Genomic DNA, 20,134 nt, shown 5'->3' with positions numbered 1-20,134 from the left:
GGGGGGGGTTATTAAGCAACTGTCCAAGCTATTAGATGTGACATATTGCTGGTCACAATGCACATTTGTATTGTTTTATACATATATACTCATACATGTATCCACTTTCAAGGACTTGCTCAGCCTGTGACTATAGAAAACACTTTCTCCAGGTGTTGTGCAGTGGAACTGAACCTACAACCACATAGTTGAGAAATAAGCTTCTAAACCATAGAGCCACACCAACATGTTAAATCTTATTTTACAAATCCTAATAAGATTTGAAGTCAGTGCATCATAGAATAGAAACTAAATACTGTAAGGCATTTAGTCCTCAGTCAACCATTTCTGTCAGTATTCCAGTATTCCATCTTAACCCATTTAAAACCAACCCACCACAGATCGCACGAGTTCCACAATACAAACTTCCAGTTTCAAGGTGATCTAAACTAAAACTTTCCACCAAAATTTCATATTAATTTATGCTTCAAATATCAGTTTAATGATGACAAATATTATTTTACTAAATTCTCTCATGGCTTCTCATCTTAACTGATTGGAAGTGTTATGTACATATTTTATAAAAGATGGATGCAACATATACTCTGCTCACTATCGCAGACTTGCTTGATTTTAACCACTTGAGCATGTCCCTTGGTGGCTGACGATATGTGCATCTCTGATCGCAAGCAGGAGTAGAGTAGCAGCATAGCCATGTCTTGAGTGGAATTCTTTGGGGTCTGAAGAATTCACCACTGAAAATGTGAGTATTTTGTTCATCGTCTTTAAACAATTCTTATCTAGGGACCTTTTGAGCAGGATAGGCTACTTGACCTGAAGAAAATTCTAACCAGCACCACCTGCAGGTTCATGCACAGTCACCATGTCACACACATATGGTTACAATGCATGTACCTGTGTACCCTTATCAGACGGGTAGTCATGATGGGTATACTGGGCTTCATCTATTTGTACCCCAGCATTACTTTGATGGCATACATTGCTCTCTCACTCAAAAATAATGATGATTATTTGTAACCATAAATAGAAATTATGGTACAAGGCCACAATTTTTAGTGTAGGAGAGGACAGTCGATTATATCAATCCAATACTTAATTATCAGCCTCAGAAAATGAAAAGCAATGTTGCCTTTAGTTGGGATTTGAACTTTGCTCAAGAACACACCACATCTTAAGATCACAAGTGCAACACCTTAAGAACTAAGTAACAAACCTTTACACACTCACACACTAAAGGGTGGTTGTGTGGTAAGAAATTTGCTTCCCAACTACATCGTTCTGAATTCAGTCTCACTGCATGGCATCTTGGGCAAGTATCGTTTTCTATAGCCCTAGGCCTTGTGAATGGATCTGATAAATGGAAAGTGAAATAAGCTCATAGTACATATGTGTATATACCCATGTATGTCTGTATTACTGTCTCCTTGCCTTGACATCACATGATAGTTGTAAATGAGTGTCACTGGTATACAAGCAGTGTCCATTTCCAATCTTCCATGAAAACATGTCTGAGTTTGGGAAAATACCTTACATGTAAAGTTTAGCATCCAGATGTAGAAAATCTGCCTCACTTATTTAAGTGCAGAAAAGTGGACATTAAAACAAATGATATATATATAAAAGGATAATCACACTTAACTTTAAAAACAAAAATACAGATATTGATTAAATTATGAAAAGACCAGATATCTTCAACTATTGAAAAAAAATTTAAATAAAAACAAAAACTGTACATATATAGTGGTTTTGTTTTTTTTAACCTAAAATATTTTCAATTAGTGTTTGCAGGAATTAGATTTTGTGGTGTAAAAAAAAAAAAAAATTCTTTTGCTTCAATTCTAGATATCTGTTTTATGAAAACATCGATGAAGATTCTAATGTATGCTAAACATATACACAATTATTTTGGGGAATACTTGATCTCAAAATAAAGAATGCTACAAATGAGAGAGTGCAAATACTGAAATGAAAAAAAAAACCCTTAGATAGAAAAAGTTAAAGGTTGCCTGTGGGGCATGGAACCTACATTTGTAAACATGACAGGCCATTCCAAAGCAATTCCCAAATTTCTCGATCCATTTCAGAAATTTTATTCTTACTAGGGAGAATTGTATGATGGTATAAGAATTTAAAAACTTTAGGAGAAATAATTCTTTTTTGTGAAATAATTTTTTTTTTTTTGAATAGTGAATATCAAAACAAGTCAGAGAAAGAGAGAGAGAGAGAGAGAATTCTTTAAGTGAAATTTTGGCCCTTAAGGCTCGTTTGTGTGAATGTGTATTTGTTTTGTTTTGTTTGTTTGTCAGTGTGCAAGTGTACATGCTATATATGAAGAAAAGCATAATTTTACTAACAGTTTCTTTTTTTTTTTTTCTAAGAAAAACAAAAAAAATTCTTCAAAAATCACACAACTGAAAAATTTTCCTGTAGCTTAAGTTAGCAAAAGCTGTTATTTTTTTTTTCTTCTTTGTTCCCCCGTTTCTTTCATATCAGAAATTGATATAATGAAATATCAGATTCTTTCAAAATTTGGAATTCAATAAAGGAAAAACATTTCAAGTATATTTCAGAGATACTAAAAAAAAAAACATTTTAACTTACCCACTAACTGATTTAGTTTTGGCTTTTTTTTTTTTCAATCAATACTGAAAATTAATATCTATCTTTTTTCTTTTGAAACTTCACATGAAAAATACACCTCTTTTCAAATAACTTAGTTTAAATTTTAATCTATGGGTAACATTTTAATTTAAATTTATATATAAATTTTTATTATTTATATAATGTTTTCATTAACCCTAAGATGATTTTTAGTGGATTAACGTTTACTAAAGGCATAATCTTGAAACTTAACAAATTTTCACTGTTAACATTATTATTTAAAGAAATAACTAGAAAATAAAAGAATTGAAAACATAAACTATTATTATTACTTTAAGATCTGTCATTTTTTTCCCCTTTTTGTCATTATTAATATAATAATTTTTCTTATTATTACTTGACATTTGAAAAACAGATGCTGTCAATTGTGTTTAAAATTTGGAGATTCAGCTGAAGATTTTAAGGGGACAGATAGACTAAACACCATGCCAAAGTCCATACATTCACAGATATATGCACACTTTACACCAAAATGAGAAAAAAAATACCAAAATTTCCAGAAGTGTAGCTCAGTAGCATCACCATTTTGGTAAAGACTACTGTTTATTTTCCTAGGAGTACATGAACTTTACGAGGTGAATGTAAAATACAACATTATGATATTATTATTACAAAGCTATATATACATATACATATAATAGAATATACATACATATATATATTTTTTATTGTTTTTTTTTTTAATTCAAACAACCATGGAATCCATGATGATTGACCACAAAGCAGGGCTATTCCAGAAATGAAGGTGGTGGGTGAGAGGAGTCAGTGGAGGGTATGTTGGTTAATAATATACATATATATCATTAAAAAAAAAACAACACTCAGCCTTATAACTTCCCCCCCTTTTTTTTTGCTTTTCGTTATTTTCTTTTCTGGCAACATTACTAAATTTCCCATTATTACAAGAGTAAGAAATAGTCAAGTGTTTGTGTTATGTGTCCATACTTATAATATAAAGTGACAACTAAAAATGCTATCCCTATATTTACATCCAAATAAGTTGAGGGAGAAGTCCAAAAAAATAATAAATAACGTTAAATCATTTGCCACAAGACAAAAAAATGTAAGAATAATTTCTTATAAAACATTTTTCATAAAATATGATTGTATTTATCCATCAAATTTTTAGGGGGTTTTTTTTTAATGCCAATTTTTTTTTTTCTTAATGGATGTTAAGGCAATATCATAAATTTATGAATAATACTGTATGAATTGGAAGGGAGGTTGAGGTTTTTGTGTTTTCATTTTTTAAATCAGTAAATAAATAAAAATTAAATTAGTAAAACAAAGAGAAAAATTAAATTCTTTTGTCTTAAATCTTAATTTTTTTTCTTCATTTTAATCTTCAAGAGGTAGGGTGAATTTGAAATATGCTTGGTCAGTCAGTCATATCAGAAACATGACCATAAATATATTTTAAATATACAATATATAAGAGACAATAAAATATATATATATACATATATATATAAAAGAGATAACCCCTTTAACTGTTTGAAAATAGTGTGAGTGTGTGTCTGTGTGTGTTTTGTCCCTCATTTCCCACCTTCTGTTAAAAAATTATGCATGCATGTTTTTGTGTATAGGATTCAACCATCCAAGTGATAAGGATGAAAAAAAAAATGGACCTGCTTCACATGTAATGTTTTAATATGTTTCTTGTTAATTTGATTCCATTCACCTCTGGAACAGCCTGCAGTGTGTATAACTTCAAAAGGCAACTTAGTCCGCTCAAAATCAGGCTGTCTTCTCCAGTTTTAAACACTCTCAACACCACTTTCAAATGATTTTTCTATGTCAGGGGAGGAAAAGTGAGTGAGAGACAGAAATTTTTTTTTTCTTTCCTTGTCTTTTTTTAAATATTAAAATAAATAAATAAATAAAAATTGAAAGAAAAACAATGAAAATGTTTAATGTTTCGGGGAGGAAAAAAAATGGGTAAAAAATCTTTAAATAATATTTTTTTTTAAATTTAAGTATTTTTAAAAAAAGTAAAGCACTTTTTCATGTTTTCTTTTTTAAAAATAAATTAATGTATCTACTACATCATGGGACCCGTTTGAATTATTATTATTATTATTATTATATTATCATTACTATTGCTATCATCACAATTATACTCAATATTCATCTATATAATATATATGCATGTGTACATATATATATACATACTCTTTCATAAAGGACTAATGAACCTAATCAATCTAAGTAATGAAAATTAGTAGTTACTTTTGTATAATTTCTGAAATATTTATGGTTATCACTTAAGATAAATATAATTTTTTTTACAAAATGAGGTAATCATGGGAAGAATATAATAAGAGAATAGTAAAAATATTAATTTAATTTCAATTTAAAAAAAAAATATTTTTCCTTTTCTTCCAATTGTCAATATTTAAAGAATGTTTATGCTTTAAACCCGCTCTTTTTTCAGTGTATAATTATTATTGTTATTATAATTATAATTATTATTATTATTATAATTAATAATTTTTCTTTCTTTGTTTTTGTGAAAAAATTACAGCTTTTGCTTCTGCTCAGGTCAGTTTTCAACTGCTTCAATTAAAACAGTTAAAATTCATTTACCTGATGATGTACCTCTGCTTGTAATGACACCTCCTCCTCCTCCACCACCACCACCACCAAACTTAGACTTGTAACGAGCTCTCTGCTTCTGGCTCATCATACTCCATTGTTGCCTGAGATATTCAACTACCATTTGCTCGTCAAAGTCCGAGTGCTCAGACAGAACACCCTCCCTATGCTTCTGACAGAACATATCAAAAGAACCATCATCTTTCCCTGATTTCGGAGTAGTCACACACCCACTGCCACCGGCAGCCCCACCACCTGACTCAGTACCGCCGGCCGCTTTTGGCCTTTTCCGCTGCGGTGATGCAATGCTGTCAGAGTCATTGGCGAAGCTACCAGGTGACGCGTGGCGTTTCTTAGCAAGAGTTCCATTGACAATACTTGGTAATTTACTGGCAGAAGAAGACTCTATTTTCACTTTACCACCACCATCTCCTCCGCTAGTAACACCAGCTCCACTAGAACTCTCAGTCTTTTGTTTCTTGGCTTTGGGACCAGCTTTGTCTGGTTTGCTAACCTCAACTGCCAACTTTTCCGGAGACTCTTGCTTCTTCTTTTCAGGATGTTTGTCAAAGTTGTTTATGTAGCAGAGTTTCCGTTCAGAGTGGGATAAAGGCAGTGCTACTTCTGCTGAACGAACAGCACGGTCCCAAACTGGGCGCTTGTGTTTGCTGACTCCATATTTCTGTGAAATCTGGGATCGCTGTTTAGCAGGTGCCCTTTCTAGCATATCTTCTACATATTTGAAGAATTTGTCTTTCCCTTCAAATCCAAGTGTTGCATTCTCACTCACCCATGCCCGCTCTGGTTCATCATAAAAATACTGCACATGGTAATTCCGCACACATCCTTTGCCTTTTACTGCAAGTGAAAAATAAAAGTAAAAATACATAAATAAACGAGTGAGTAGGAAGATTGATAGACAAATAAACAGATTGTTAGACCAGATACATACACAATACACAGATAGATGGTGAGATACACAGGAAGAGGAAGAAAGATTATCTTGACAATACAATATTTCTTTTGACAAGAAGGTACAAAGCCCAATATGTACAAAAATAAATAAAAAGCTATGGTCTGTAAATTTCCATGTCTCAGGAGTTGGCCTCAGTACTTGCTTTAAACCAGTGGTTCTCAACAGGGGTCCACATAAGATTTTATTCTTAAAATTATCTCCAATAAATTGGTAACATTTCTAAAGTACATAAAAAGTTTCTTTTAATACAATTCCTACTAATATTTAATTATAAAAATACAGTAAGATGTTCATTATATTCAGCAAAAACTATGGAGATCCAGTAGAGTAAAATAGGAATCAAACAGGAATCGAACAATAAATGGTTGAGAACCACTGTTTTAGATAAATAAAAGACCAATAAGATCTTCTTAAGGCCTCCATAAATTTGAACATTTTATATTAGGTTAGTAAGAAAGTAATTTTGTATTTTTTTGTAAACAGAGTTACAAATTTTTAAAATTACTTTTTCCTTTTGACATTTGATAGCCGTTACTTTTAGCTTACTTTAAGAAGCAAATTGCACACAATTTTCTTTACAGCTGTTAATTCAGTGTCAATTTTAACATAGAGTGCATATTTTGCTTTTTTATTCCCGTAAAAGCAAGAAGGCTGCTGAGGTTCACAAAGAGAAATGTGAAGTTTGTGGTGTTGATTGCTTCACAGAACGCATATGTCAGAAATGGTTTTTAAAATTCTGTTCCGGCGATTTTTCACTCAAAGATGACCAACATTCTGGTCAACCTACTGAAATTGATGATGACCAAATCAAAACCATAATTGAATCTGATTGTCATATAATTGTGCAGGAGATTGCAGAGAGGTTAAATTTATCACACGCAACAATTGAAAATCACTTAGAATGTCTTCGACTCGTTAAGAAGCTCAATATTTGGGTTCCACATAAATTGAAAGAGATTCACTTGACACAACAAATCAAAATTTGCTATATGCATGTCAAATGCAATGAAATCAGCCTTTTTTTTTTTTTATGAATCATCACTGGTGATGAAAAATGGATTGTCCACAATAAAATCAATTGAAAAGCGTAATGAACCAGCACAAAACACACAAAGTTGAATTGCATAAAAAAAAAGGTCATGCTGTCTGTCAATTTGGTGGGATTATAAAGGTGTTTTGTATTTTGAGCTGCCTCCAAGGAACCAAATGATAAATCCAGATGTTTCATATCAACAACTAACGAAACTGGAAGAATCAATCAAAGAAAAACAACCAGAATTGACAAATCATAAAGGAATCGTGTTCCACCATAACAAAACTAGACCACACGTCTTTGCTAACTCGTGAAAATGATTGGAGCTTGGTTGGGGAGTGATGTCACATCCCCCATATAGCCCTGACCTTGCACCATCAGATTACCATTTATTTCAAAGTTTTCAAAATTCATTGAATGGTAAAACTTTCAATAATGATGATGACCTGAAATTGCACTTGCTTCAGTTTTGGGCTGATAAGGACCAGAAGTCCTACAAGCACAAAATGGAAAATATATAACTGGTTGAAGTTCATTCTTTGTATGAAAAAAATTACTTTCATTTCACACTAAAAATCCGAAATTACTCACTTGCCAACCCAATAATTTAAATAGTAAATAGACGATTTGTGATTTTCTATTTCTTGATATTTAAAAGCTTTTATTGTTTAGCTCTAGGTCAACCTTGATATCAAACTGATTGTTTGATTAAAGATTCCAGTTGTGATCAACCAGTCTTTTCCCCCCAGATATAAAAAATTTAGGGCTACATTATCCCAATATATTTTCTTTTATCAAAACACCAGGTGTGATTTCAGTGAAGATTTGGCTGTTATTTCTAGCAGATCAAGCAACCACAGAAGCTTCCTCTCTAAACACAGAATCTGCAATGCAAGTTCACCTCCTGACTAAGAAATTTTCCTACTTTATTCCTGGTACAAAATGTCCAGCTATATCCAGTGGCCTGAAGAGCAATGCATTCAACCAGGCTGACTGCCTCGTAACATACCAGCCCTTGCTGGGCAGTATTCAGCAAATGAGAGAAATAACTCACACACATCTCTGAAGACAATACTAGTCTGAATTAAATTTCTTAGACTACCTGGTACCTATTGCCAACAAGCTGGGTTAACTAAGGTTTATGTTGAAATATATTACTCAAACTAAATAATACTTCTGCAATGGATTTTAGTTAAAGAAATGTTATCTGGTGGATTATTACCATATCTAGCTCAATATTTAACTCTAGAACCACACAAAAAATGGACATTAATCCTTTCATTACCATATTTTTGTGGAAAACACTGCCTTTGATTCAATTATCTTCCAAAATACTGAAGAATATATTAAAATAACTGATGTTTGAAAATATATCAACATGAAATTTTGATTGAAAAATTTAATTCAGATCAGTTTTGAAGAGGAAGCTTGTACCAGAGAACCAGAGGCTGTCTCAGTAAGCTTGTATCAAAAGGGTCAAAGAAATAGCTTCATCTTCTTCATGTTGTTGAAGAAAATTAACTAAACTTATTAAAACTGTCATTCTTAACAATGCTAAAAAAATAAACGAACAAGATCATCTTATTTACCTCAGCCATTCTGTTTATTGTGGAGGCACATGGCCTGAGCAGCGGACTCGCTGTCAAGGGATCAGGGGTTCAGATCTCAGACCAGGTGATGTGTATGTGTTTATGAGCGAAACACCTAAGCTCCACACTATTTATCAACCCACTAAGTTACAAAACATAAACTGACACAAACACTGATGTAAACATAAGCACACACACACACACCACAAAGACATGTATGGGTGTGCATGTGCTTAGAATGAATTTCTAAACAGTTTCCACCTCGAATCCGACTTGCAATGTATCTATCACTCCAAAGCTATATAGCTACATTAAAATATATTTTCCCAACATGCCATGTAGTGGGTTCACTACATGACATGGCATGTAGTTACAAAGCAAACTTTTTAATCTCAGCCGTCATTGAGCCTGCACATGCACACACACACACACGTCATTTAGAAAGAAATTATAGACTTGAAAATAAAACAAAGAACAATTTGGTCTAATAAAATACAAAAGACAATATCTTACCACACAGTTTGGTATAGATCCCTTCAACGGGATCACAAGCAATAAGGCAGGGCCACCAAGGATGACCAGATACTTTTGACCAAATGAGGTCGCCAACAAACCACTTGGCTGGTTTCTCATGCTTTTCCAACAACGGATCAGTCTTTTTCTGAACACTCTGGTTCTCCTTCGAGGTTGTTTCCACTTTAGAAGTAGGATCTTTAACAGGAACCTTCATCTTGTCATCTGACGTACTATTAACAATAGCAGTAGCAGTAGTAGTTGTAGCAATAGTAGCACTGGTGGTGGTAGATGTTGTAGTGATAGCGGTACTCTCGCTCAACGGCTCATGTTTCGGCACATGACGGATCCTTCTACGAGTGGACTGGTCCATTGACATCAAAGCTGGCACTTCAATCTGCTGTTTCTCACAAACTGGTTCGCTCGTTCTTCCATCTCGCTCTCCTCCTCCTTCCGGTGGGGATGTTTTTAATGGGGACTGGAAATGCAAAACTGGGTAGCTAGCCTGTTCACTGTTCAAGCCCGTACTTAGACTAATCGGATTTGGTGTTAACTTGGGATTCACGCCAACTGCGGGGATTGGAGGCAACTGGGTAACTAGAGTTGAACTAATACCATTCATCAGGGTTAATTGGCCAGTTTAAAGTTCAAAATGAACTTTAAAACAATTCCATTGTTAATATCTGTTTGAAAGAAAGAAATATAAAAAGTTATATCAGTGTGGGGAGGTATAATTTCATATAACAAAACAGATACAACATTTACATCTAGATTTTAAAAGAAAATTTAAAACACAGGTGTGATGGTATGGTAAGAAGCTTGTTTCCCAATCACATGGTTCTGGGTTCAGTTTCACTGTGTGGCACCTTGGTCAAGTGTATTCTACTATAGTCTCAGGCTGACCGAAGGCTTGTGAGTGGATTTGGTAGATGGAAACTGAAAGAAGTCCATCATATGTGTGTGTGTTTGTCCCCAACAACTGCTTGACAACCGATGTTGGTGTGTTTACATCCCCATAACTTAGAAATTTGGCAAAAGAAACCAAAAGAATAAGTACCAGGCTTAAAAATGTAAGTCCTGGAATCAATTTGTTCGACTAAGTGATGCCCCAGCATGGCCACAGTCATATGAGTGGAACAAGTAACAGATAAAAGAGAAAAAGAGATTTATAAATGTAGTTTCGTTTATAAACTATCTCTCCAGTTATAAAAAGCCCAGATGGAATTAGTCGTATAAGAGTGATATAAAACATGTAAATACAGGACTAGGGGAAATATTATTTTGCTTGAAAGCAGATGGGGTTTGGTGGCAGGAAGAGTATCCCAGCCACAAAAAATTTTGTCTGAACCATGCAAGCATGGAGAAGTGAACGTGCAGACAATGAAAAATTGTGAAAAACATACAAAAAACATAACACAGTTTCTGTCTGCCAAATTACATTCACAAGGTATTGAACAACCTGAACTTATTGACAGAAGATAATTGCCAAAGGTGTTGTACAGTACGACTAAACCCAGCAACAAACGACAGTGAATCAAACTTTTTAACTACAAACCCAAACCACAAAGATATAACTAAATATCAAAAACCATTGAAATGTTGTAAAGCATAATAGAAATATCTACAAGGTTACTCGAACTGCTAGAAACAGCAGCCAAAGCACCTTCAGGTCATGCTCCACCAACCTGAAAATGAAAAAGCCATTTTGAATGTAGTCTTGGATAAACAAAAGAGTGGGAACATCTGATCATAGACATACTCAATCAGGACTAAACTGGAATTCAACAACATTGTAATAATAATAATAATAATAATTCTTTCTACTACAGGCACAAGGCCTGAAATTTTGGAAGGGGTCAGTCGAGTAGATTAACCCCAGTGTTCAACTGGTACTTATTATATTGACCCCAAAAGGGTGAAAGGCAAAGTCGACCGTGACAGAATTTGAACTCAGAACATAGCAACAGGCAAAATACCACTAAACATTTCATCCAGCGTGTTAACGATTCTGCCAGCTCGCCATTTTAATAATAACAATTATTATTATAATTTTTTAATGTAGTCACAAGACCTGAAATTTGGAGGGAAGTATAGTCAATTTAAAAGACCCTAGTATTTCACTAGTACTTTAAAAAAAGCTGAAAGGCAAAGTTGACCTCAGTGGGATTTGAACTCAGAAAGTAAGGAGGTGAAAAGAATACTGCAAAGTATTTTGTCCAACGCTCTAACGATTCTACCAACCTACTGGCCTTTAAATAATAATGAGGCTTTTCAACTTTTGCAGGCTATATATTTTGAAGGAAGGGATATAGTCATAGTTGAGATAATCATCTCCATTACTCTAATAAAATGTGTATCTAATTGCCCACTGGGCATGGAAGGAAGAAGGGGGAGAAGTTAGTCCAAGAAAAATTTAAACCCGTATGTAAAAGACAAAAATTAATACTGCAATACATTTAGTCACAGTCTACTACTTTTGCTATTCATTACACAAATAATTTTTTTAAATGTTATTTTGCTGCTGTTGTTGTTGTTTTTTTTTGGGGGGGGGGGTCTGGGCACAAGGCCAGATATTTACGGGGTGGGGGAGATTAAATACATGAGTGATTCTTGTCAAGCCTGGAAAGCAAAGCTGAACCCAACAGGACTTGGATGCAGAATGTTAAGAGAAACAACTAAATACCCTCAAAGCATCTTTCTAAGCCCTTTACCTTTCTGGCACAAACCCACTTGGTTGATCTTAGAACAACAACAACAGCAATATTAGTATTAGATTCATGGCAGATTCATTAGCAGACTGGACAAAATGCTTGGCAGCATTTCTTCCAGCTCTTTATGTTCTGAGTTCAACTTTGCCTTTCATCCTTCCAGAGTCAATTAAAATAAGTAACAGTTGTGCACTGAGTTTGATGCAATTGACAGTCCACCCCCACCCCCAAAAAATTTGCCTGTATCAAAAAGGAATATTAGTATTGGGAGTAACACAAGTACATTCTAGGTAAACAAGATATTCCCAGAAGAAACAAAGACGCCTCTACATAGTCATTAAACAATAGGTAAATTTCCTTTAAACTAGACCCTAACATTTGAAAAACAATACCTAAGAGGGCTTGGATAACATTAATATCAGACACATGATCCTGACACTAAAGGAAAAGGATATCTCTTCTTGAATGCAGATCAAACTGGAGCTAAAGAACATACTGCATGGAATAAATTGTTATGGCTGACAAGAATGCATTTGAGGGCTAAATATAGGTTTAACTGGAAATTTAATTTTTAATTACTTCAATACATATTTAACCCTTTAGCCAAAATATTCTACTTGTTTTATTTTCAAACCAGCCAGATCTGGTCTCTCACACCCACCTTACAATGTAATTCTTTATAAAAAAAAATTTAAAAAAACATATCATTGAAGTTATGAGATAATGCATGATTAATTCAAAATAATCTGAATTAATAAATTTTACATTTGACAGAATAATCTGAATGCTAAAGGGTTTTAAAGAATTTTTTTAACGAAAGTTCAGTGCAGTAACTGAAATTTTGTTGATAAATATGATGGACAATAAATACAGGAATTTTCAAAATTCCTTCTGTTCTCTGTTTTGAATCATCTCAATAAATGCTCCGATTTTGAATGTAGTTAATATAAATAAGTAAATGGATCTGTCAGCTTTAACAATGAAGGGTTAAGGGCTTAGTTAACTAAGTCACCTTCTCACTGTATTAGCATGTAAGCGGCTGAGTATCCCACAGACAAGTGTACTCATACATGTGCAGAGACATGGTCAACATACACTGATGGAGTTCTTGCATTTTCATTTAAAAACGAATAAAAACTAATGTGTCCAGCATTGAAACATCTGGTCAGAAAATGGTACATAAAAAAATTTATTAATCTCATCACATTTCCAAAGAAGTCACTTAACTATGTGTTGTTCATACCAAAATTTAAAACAAAAGAAAAAAAGTGAGGTTGTTTGACACAGACGTCCCTCACTATAATCTAAGTTCAGTGCAAGTCACGATTTGAACTTCTTCAATTTACAAACAGGTGGCATGCTTTTGTGACAGGTGGGGGGGGGGGGTATCATTCAATGTCTGTTTTACATGCTGGCATGGGTTGAACAGTTTAACTGCATTTGACAAGTCACAAGGCTGTGTTGAACTCCAATGTCAGCTTTGATATGGTTTCTATGGTTGGATACCCTTCCTAACACCAACTGCTTCAGTGTGAACTGGAAGCTTTATTCATACCAGCGACACTGGTGAGGTTATCAAGTAACTTGCAAGACACGAAAAGAAACAGAAAAAGTCTCCTCAACTGAGTAGGAGATGTATTTAAGATGAGAGGAGGTGTCTTTGTTAAGCGAACAGGAGAGTAAGAACAATCAAATAGGTGAGTAAAACTATTTTGGAAAGGACCAGCCTATACTTTAATGATGAGGTCAGAATAAGTCCAAAACAAATATCTAAAGTTCTCGCTTATATTTGCCAAGAAGAGTAATAATAATGGATGTTGTCTCATACTGTTTCCATCTAATCACATGATCATTTGAACACAATGCAACTTTACTGTGTCATGATGGATAATTAATATGGAAAATTAACAGAAGAAAAACTAACAAGCATATAAGCCAATGAGGGTACCTCAACACAGTTGCCGAAGCTACTCTCTGTTAGCTTTCGAAGGGAAGGACACATTGGATAATTTCATCAAGTATGTATGCATTCCCAAAAAAGTTATGGGATGGTCATGGTCGGAATGCCTTTGGTTCATAAGTCTGTTGATCAGAGTGGACATGGAATTATTCACAAACATCTCTAGCTATAAAGTGCTTCATTAACAACTCCGTGATCAAGTGTTCAAACTTTAGGTTACGTCATCAAGATGTGTAACTCTTGGCTGGCAACAAGCGCCCTTTCACTTCACGGTTCAGTGACTCGTGTTAAAAAGAGTATTCAGCTGTGGGAAAAGGAAAATGTGTTCCAATATAAACCAACAAAATGATTTTTGACCTGCTAGAAATAGCAGCCAAATATCCTTTCAATCACAGATGGTCCATGTGAAAAGACTTCGATTATAGGCCCGCTTCTTCGGTGCATTTGTAGTAGTTGTTTAACAAGGGACTACGAAAATAAATGCAAATACCAATATTTGCAGAAACAACCAACCCAAATGTGTTCACAAAAACCACCACAAGTCGTGTTAGTATTGTTATCATTTATAGTCGGAGGTGTGATGGGAGGTTACTACTGTGTCGCAAATACAATCAACTATTGACAGCACGGCTACACACACACACACACACACACACACACACACAACGCGTTACGCTTACATACAAATAGTACAAACACAAGCACATCTACAGTTGCGCGCGCGATGAGTGTGCACACAGATAAACACATGCATACAAACTCTAAATATTACACACACAATACAATATATATGCGAAAAAGAAGGGAGACGACACTTGAACCATCGTCTCACAACTAAGAGTAATTTTTGCTCACAATAAATCCTTCCAGCTTGTGGAAGAAGAAGAAAACAAAAAGGCAAGAAAAAATCTGTAAATCAATACATCACTTTGACATAGCCTCGTTAACGAATAAATATATAAGCAAATATGCGCACACACGTGTATAAGAGCGCGCGTAACACACACACGTGTATGTATGTGCATGCATATGTGCGGTATGTGTGTCATACAAACATTTGCTATGTCGAAGATGCAACACAAAAGTCGGCAAGAACAAGAGAAAATCAGTCTTATAAACAAGTAAATGTATAAACTAACCCGTATTCTTATCCTGACAAATAAAAGAAGGAAATACAAAAATATACCTATATAATATATATATATATGAGGGGGAGCTAGTTTTGCTTGGTGAACATCTTGCTGCAGACAAAGCAAGGTAGCTAAGATACCAAATGAGAGTTCGTTTAAAGGGAGATAATTAAAAGCGGTTACAGTGAGTGGGAGGACGAGGTGACGTAGAGAGGCGCGTTTTAATACATCGCGCGCGCACATCCACATTTGTATGAGCGAATGCTTGTGGGTGGGGGACTAATAGATGCCCTAGTTTACCATCGAAAAGTAACCATACTTATTTATTTAGCTATCACAAAAAAAGGCTAGTGAATGAGAAAAGCGTTCAGTGGTGTTCAATTGGGGTCCCTACGGCCCGTAGATTTCCAGAAGATTTTTGTCGTTAAAATTTAATGTGCAATAAAGTGGTTATACTTCTATAATACACATAGTTTAACAATTATTTTTCATACAATTCCAAATATTTATGAAAATACAATAGGATTTTTTTAAAGACATCGAACTGTTATGAGGATCAATCCGCGTAAAATATGAATCAAAGGGGTCCATAAGCGAAATATGATTGAGAACCACTGCTCAACATGGTTATTCGATCTGCTAGAAACAGAAGACAAATACTCTTCAAATCATACCCTGTTATCTTGAAGAAAAAAAACATGACGACAATATCACATTAGATAATGCACTTCTTAGTTACTTTTAAGACAGGGTAATTTAGGCTGTAATACATTTCGTCATAGTTCTGTTCAAACAAGGCTGACCTGGGGCTAAACAGCGACCATAAAATGTGTGCTGGTGTAATAGTATTGTAGCTACAGCACGAACAAAGCAAGCAACGCACCAATCATTCGTTTGTATCTATGCATATTTGTACAAAATCATGATTCAACAACTGTGTGGCACTACAAACAGTGGAGTACTGGACACAATATCTCTGTATTTAGTTTGATTCCGAGTCCAAATCTAGCCCAAGTCGACACTGTCTTAAACCATCAACCCAAAGTCAATGACATATTATGATATAATATACCTCACCTCTTGTATATCATTTGGTTAAGATTTTCCAATGAAAATACTATACATTTTCCTCACCCGCACTGGAAATTTGGACCGCGTTTGTGTGCTGAGAATAAAACAATTGCATCGTGGTAGAGTCGTTGCAGCTATTAATTAAACACAAACACTATTATATCAATTTTTCATTTTACTATCATTGTTATAAGTATTTTTAGGTTCAAGATCACACAATCGACCCCAGAAAGATAAAGAGCAAAATTGTACTGAGACCTGAACTCAAAATGTAAATAAATATTGTAAAGTATTTTGCCCACGCCATACTCACATGACCACAAATTTGGGGACAGATAGCATAAGCACTTTAATAGGAACGTGGACATTAATAGAAGATATAAAGAAAAAAAAGAGCAAGTACTATGTGAAACCTTTTTCTTGCAAGCAAAATATCCTCTATGTGGTAGCAAGACCTGTTAGATATAACAGCTAAATCTCCTTCAAATCACTCAAAAGGAATTATTTAAAAAAACAGTTTGTAATGTAATTTCATGTGTACTCTAATTTGAATATAAACAGCATGGTCGTGATTGATGGGTATTCTTGATCCGAGCTGACCTGATGATAAATAACATTCATCATATAAAATACTTAACGAGGGAACCTCTACACAATCACTAACCTGCTAGAAATAACAGTAAAATTTAAAATTCAAATCAAATTTTACTCTCTTAGAAGGGGAATGATACATTGGATCATGTATTCCTAGTTATACCAGACCTTAAAAAGGTTATGATTAATTAAGGTTTGAACACCTGTCGTCATAGATCTACTGAATTAGGAGTGAACTGGAGCTAAATAACAAAGACCCAACAATAGATATTGTTTTTTTTACTATAGTAAGAATAAGTCAGCCGTGTGTGTTTCATCAATACTGATCCCAGACATTATAAAAGGCAAAATCGATTCACAGCTCAGAGGGAGAGAATTTTACTGTCTTCAGTTACTGGTATATTAGTTAAAGGAAGAATAACATGCTTAACCCTTTGATACCAACCTACCTGAAACCGACCCTGGTTCTATGATGCAAACTCCATGCTTTAAATTGATTTAATTAAAAAGTATTCATCAAAATTTCGCATAATTTTTGTTACAAACTTCAGCTTAATAATGGCAAAGTTGTTTTACTAAATTCTTCATTATTTTCAAAATTAGTCGAAATGAAAGTGGTGCATATCAGTAGAAATATAGTAACAAAAGGATTAATGGAAAGAGGACCTATAATTACAATTAAAGCTGTTATGAGAGAATATAATCAGCTTTATTAATTATTGACAGGAAAGGCAAGGGGGACAACTACGAAATGTAAATCCACAAAAAAAAATGAATGATATGCAGAGGAAGAGGGTGAGTCTTAATCACTGGCAATATCTATAATAACAATAATTCCTTACATAGAGATATGGTACCACAGATGTTTAACAAGGAAAATATGAGGTTGTAACAATCATACATTTCTTAAAGACATCAATCGTCTATCAGTTACTATTTCCAATATCCAGTCAATGAATATAGCACAAGGTCAACCCTGGTGGAGAAAAATGAAACTGTGATCAAAGACGTCTTTATTCAGACATGTTGTCTAGGACTACATATTCAACATATACTTTTTTTAAGGAAGACAATAAAACTGATTTTAGAGAATTTTGAGCTTTTTCTAACACGCTGTAGGCTTCCTCAAACCGTGCCACTGTGCCGTTAACATAGGAGCTCCATAGATGGAAACTACGCTTTGCAAGCTTATCACCCCCTCCCCCCGGTTAATATAGCATTAAGCAAAATGATAAATCCCACTCCTTCATGGGAATGCAAATATTATCATCAGCTATAAACTTTCCTCCATGGAACGAACGACCTATCACTTCAAACTAATAAATCAGTACAGCCATTGTCGTTTAACTATAGTCAAAAGCAGGCATTCCAGCCATGACCATGACGTCTTTGTAGGGAGTATGTATAGAACTCCAATATCTAATGTGTCCTAGGTTTATTTAAATAAGTAAAGTGCGATGGGAGAGATTTGGCTGCTATTTGTAGCCTATCGAGACACCACATGTGTTTGTTAACCTCTATTGTCAACTTGATCATGCACACTCAGATGAAATACTAATACACAACAGAAAACTACATAATGTTGAACCAACAACAACTACTACATAACCAACAAAGAAGCGTCTATGTGGTCGCTAGACCTGCTAGAAATAACAAAATCTCATTTAAATCACTATTAGACACAAAGGACTATGTAGTCTTAGTTTTAAGACGGCGAGGTGTGTGATTTTTGAAAAAATTTGTATGTTATTTCTAGCAAGTTGAGAGACCGGAAACAACAGTAAAACCAACAGCCTCAACTTTTTCCATTCCATTCATCCTCAAATTTACCCCCACCCTCCCCAGTTTTATTCAGTAATATTGGTTCACACTTCAATCATATTAAGACAACCGACAAAAGACGAAATTTAAGTATTGTTTTTAAACGTTATTAAGTAACAAAAGCAATTATATTATAGTTAATTGTGAATTAATGTGGAACAGAGACCAGAACCAAGCAAGTTTTTTTTTTTTAATAAATACTTTGTTTTTTAACAAAATAACCCAACTTCAAATATTTTAAAATTATAGAATTGAAAAAAAAAAAATTTAATTGTATAAATCCAGAATCAGTAAATTTAACTCCACCTGGTCCCACCTCGTGGATGCTGATACAATATTTTTCCTCAGACATATTCATGCGGTATATTGAAAATAAATACTACTACTTGTATAACAGTGAGAATCATTTACAACTAGTATGTGTGTGTGTGTGACGCACACACCTACAAATATATACATACATTAATATATATATATATATATATACACACACACACACACACATATTTATATATACAAACTTATCTACACATACACAGATATGTACATAAAGTTACAAAAGTATCATTAAAGCTAGAAATAATACATTTGTCAAGGTTTGAAAAGAAACGTTATTTTTTTTGGGGGGGGGGTTCACACTTCAAAAAAGACATTATGTAACAAACAATACATGAAATATATCCATCAATGACATTGGGAATAATCCAAAAGACATGAAATTTTTAAGTGAACACAAAACCAGATCATCGGAGCCTTACATTTAATCCTTAGCAAAACAAAACTTATTGATGTTCCATACTAAGGACAACACAAACAACTATCTATATCTGTGGTTCCCAACCAAGATCCATCTGCTCCTCAGGGTTCCATGTAAGATTTTGTCATTAAAATATGTGTAAATTGGTTCATAAAATATTTTATCAATTTTTTCATACAATTTCTAATAATATTCTATAAAAAATATTTTAAACACCAAATAGCTATAGGGGTCCACCCAAATAAAACAGAAATCAAAGGGGTCCATAGGTAAAAAAAAAAAAAGGATTGAGAATCACTGATTTATATCATATTATGAGACAAAAATGTGGGAAGGTGGATTCGGTTTTAAAAATTTTCAGTCACAATAAACAGTAAAACCTGTAGATGCCTCTGAGAGGCGCTTTAAGCAGGTACTGTTTACCAAGCTTCAGATTGACCAATGCCCTGTGCATGAAATTGGTAGACGGAAGTGGTACAGCAACCTGTCATTTATGTGTCTGTCTGGACACTGATATTAATTTTTAAAATTAAAAAATTAATTTAAAAAAATAAAAAACTTGCATGTCATGTAATTTCATCATTCAAAAAATATATCAATAAAATAAGCACCTAACTATATCAACCTCCTCTCCCTGAGAGGATAATAGTGATATTATATAAAATGGTGAACTGATAAATTTGGACAGTTAACCCTCCCTTCAAAACGTTAAAAAGTAGGCAGGGT

The 20,134-nt window shown here is 34.0% G+C and overlaps 1 protein-coding gene across 1 annotated transcript in view; it reads right to left on the bottom strand.

The window, feature by feature from the left end:
- Nucleotides 1-20,134, bottom strand: part of LOC106876973 (histone-lysine N-methyltransferase NSD2) — an 84,200-nt gene that overhangs the window by 31,109 nt on the left and 32,957 nt on the right. The window contains exons 2-3 of the mRNA XM_052974264.1: nt 9,368-10,050; nt 5,248-6,114 (exon numbers count right to left, since the gene is read on the bottom strand). Coding sequence (XP_052830224.1) covers nt 5,248-6,114; nt 9,368-9,989 — 1,489 coding nt within the window. The 5' untranslated portion in view covers nt 9,990-10,050. The remainder of the gene's footprint in view (nt 1-5,247; nt 6,115-9,367; nt 10,051-20,134) is intronic.

The sequence above is a fragment of the Octopus bimaculoides genome, chromosome 18 (genome assembly GCF_001194135.2).
Source record: "Octopus bimaculoides isolate UCB-OBI-ISO-001 chromosome 18, ASM119413v2, whole genome shotgun sequence".
In the NCBI taxonomy this organism is placed as follows: domain Eukaryota; kingdom Metazoa; phylum Mollusca; class Cephalopoda; order Octopoda; family Octopodidae; genus Octopus; species Octopus bimaculoides.
Note: the sequence above shows the minus strand (reverse complement) of the source record. Positions and strands in the feature narration are given on the sequence as shown.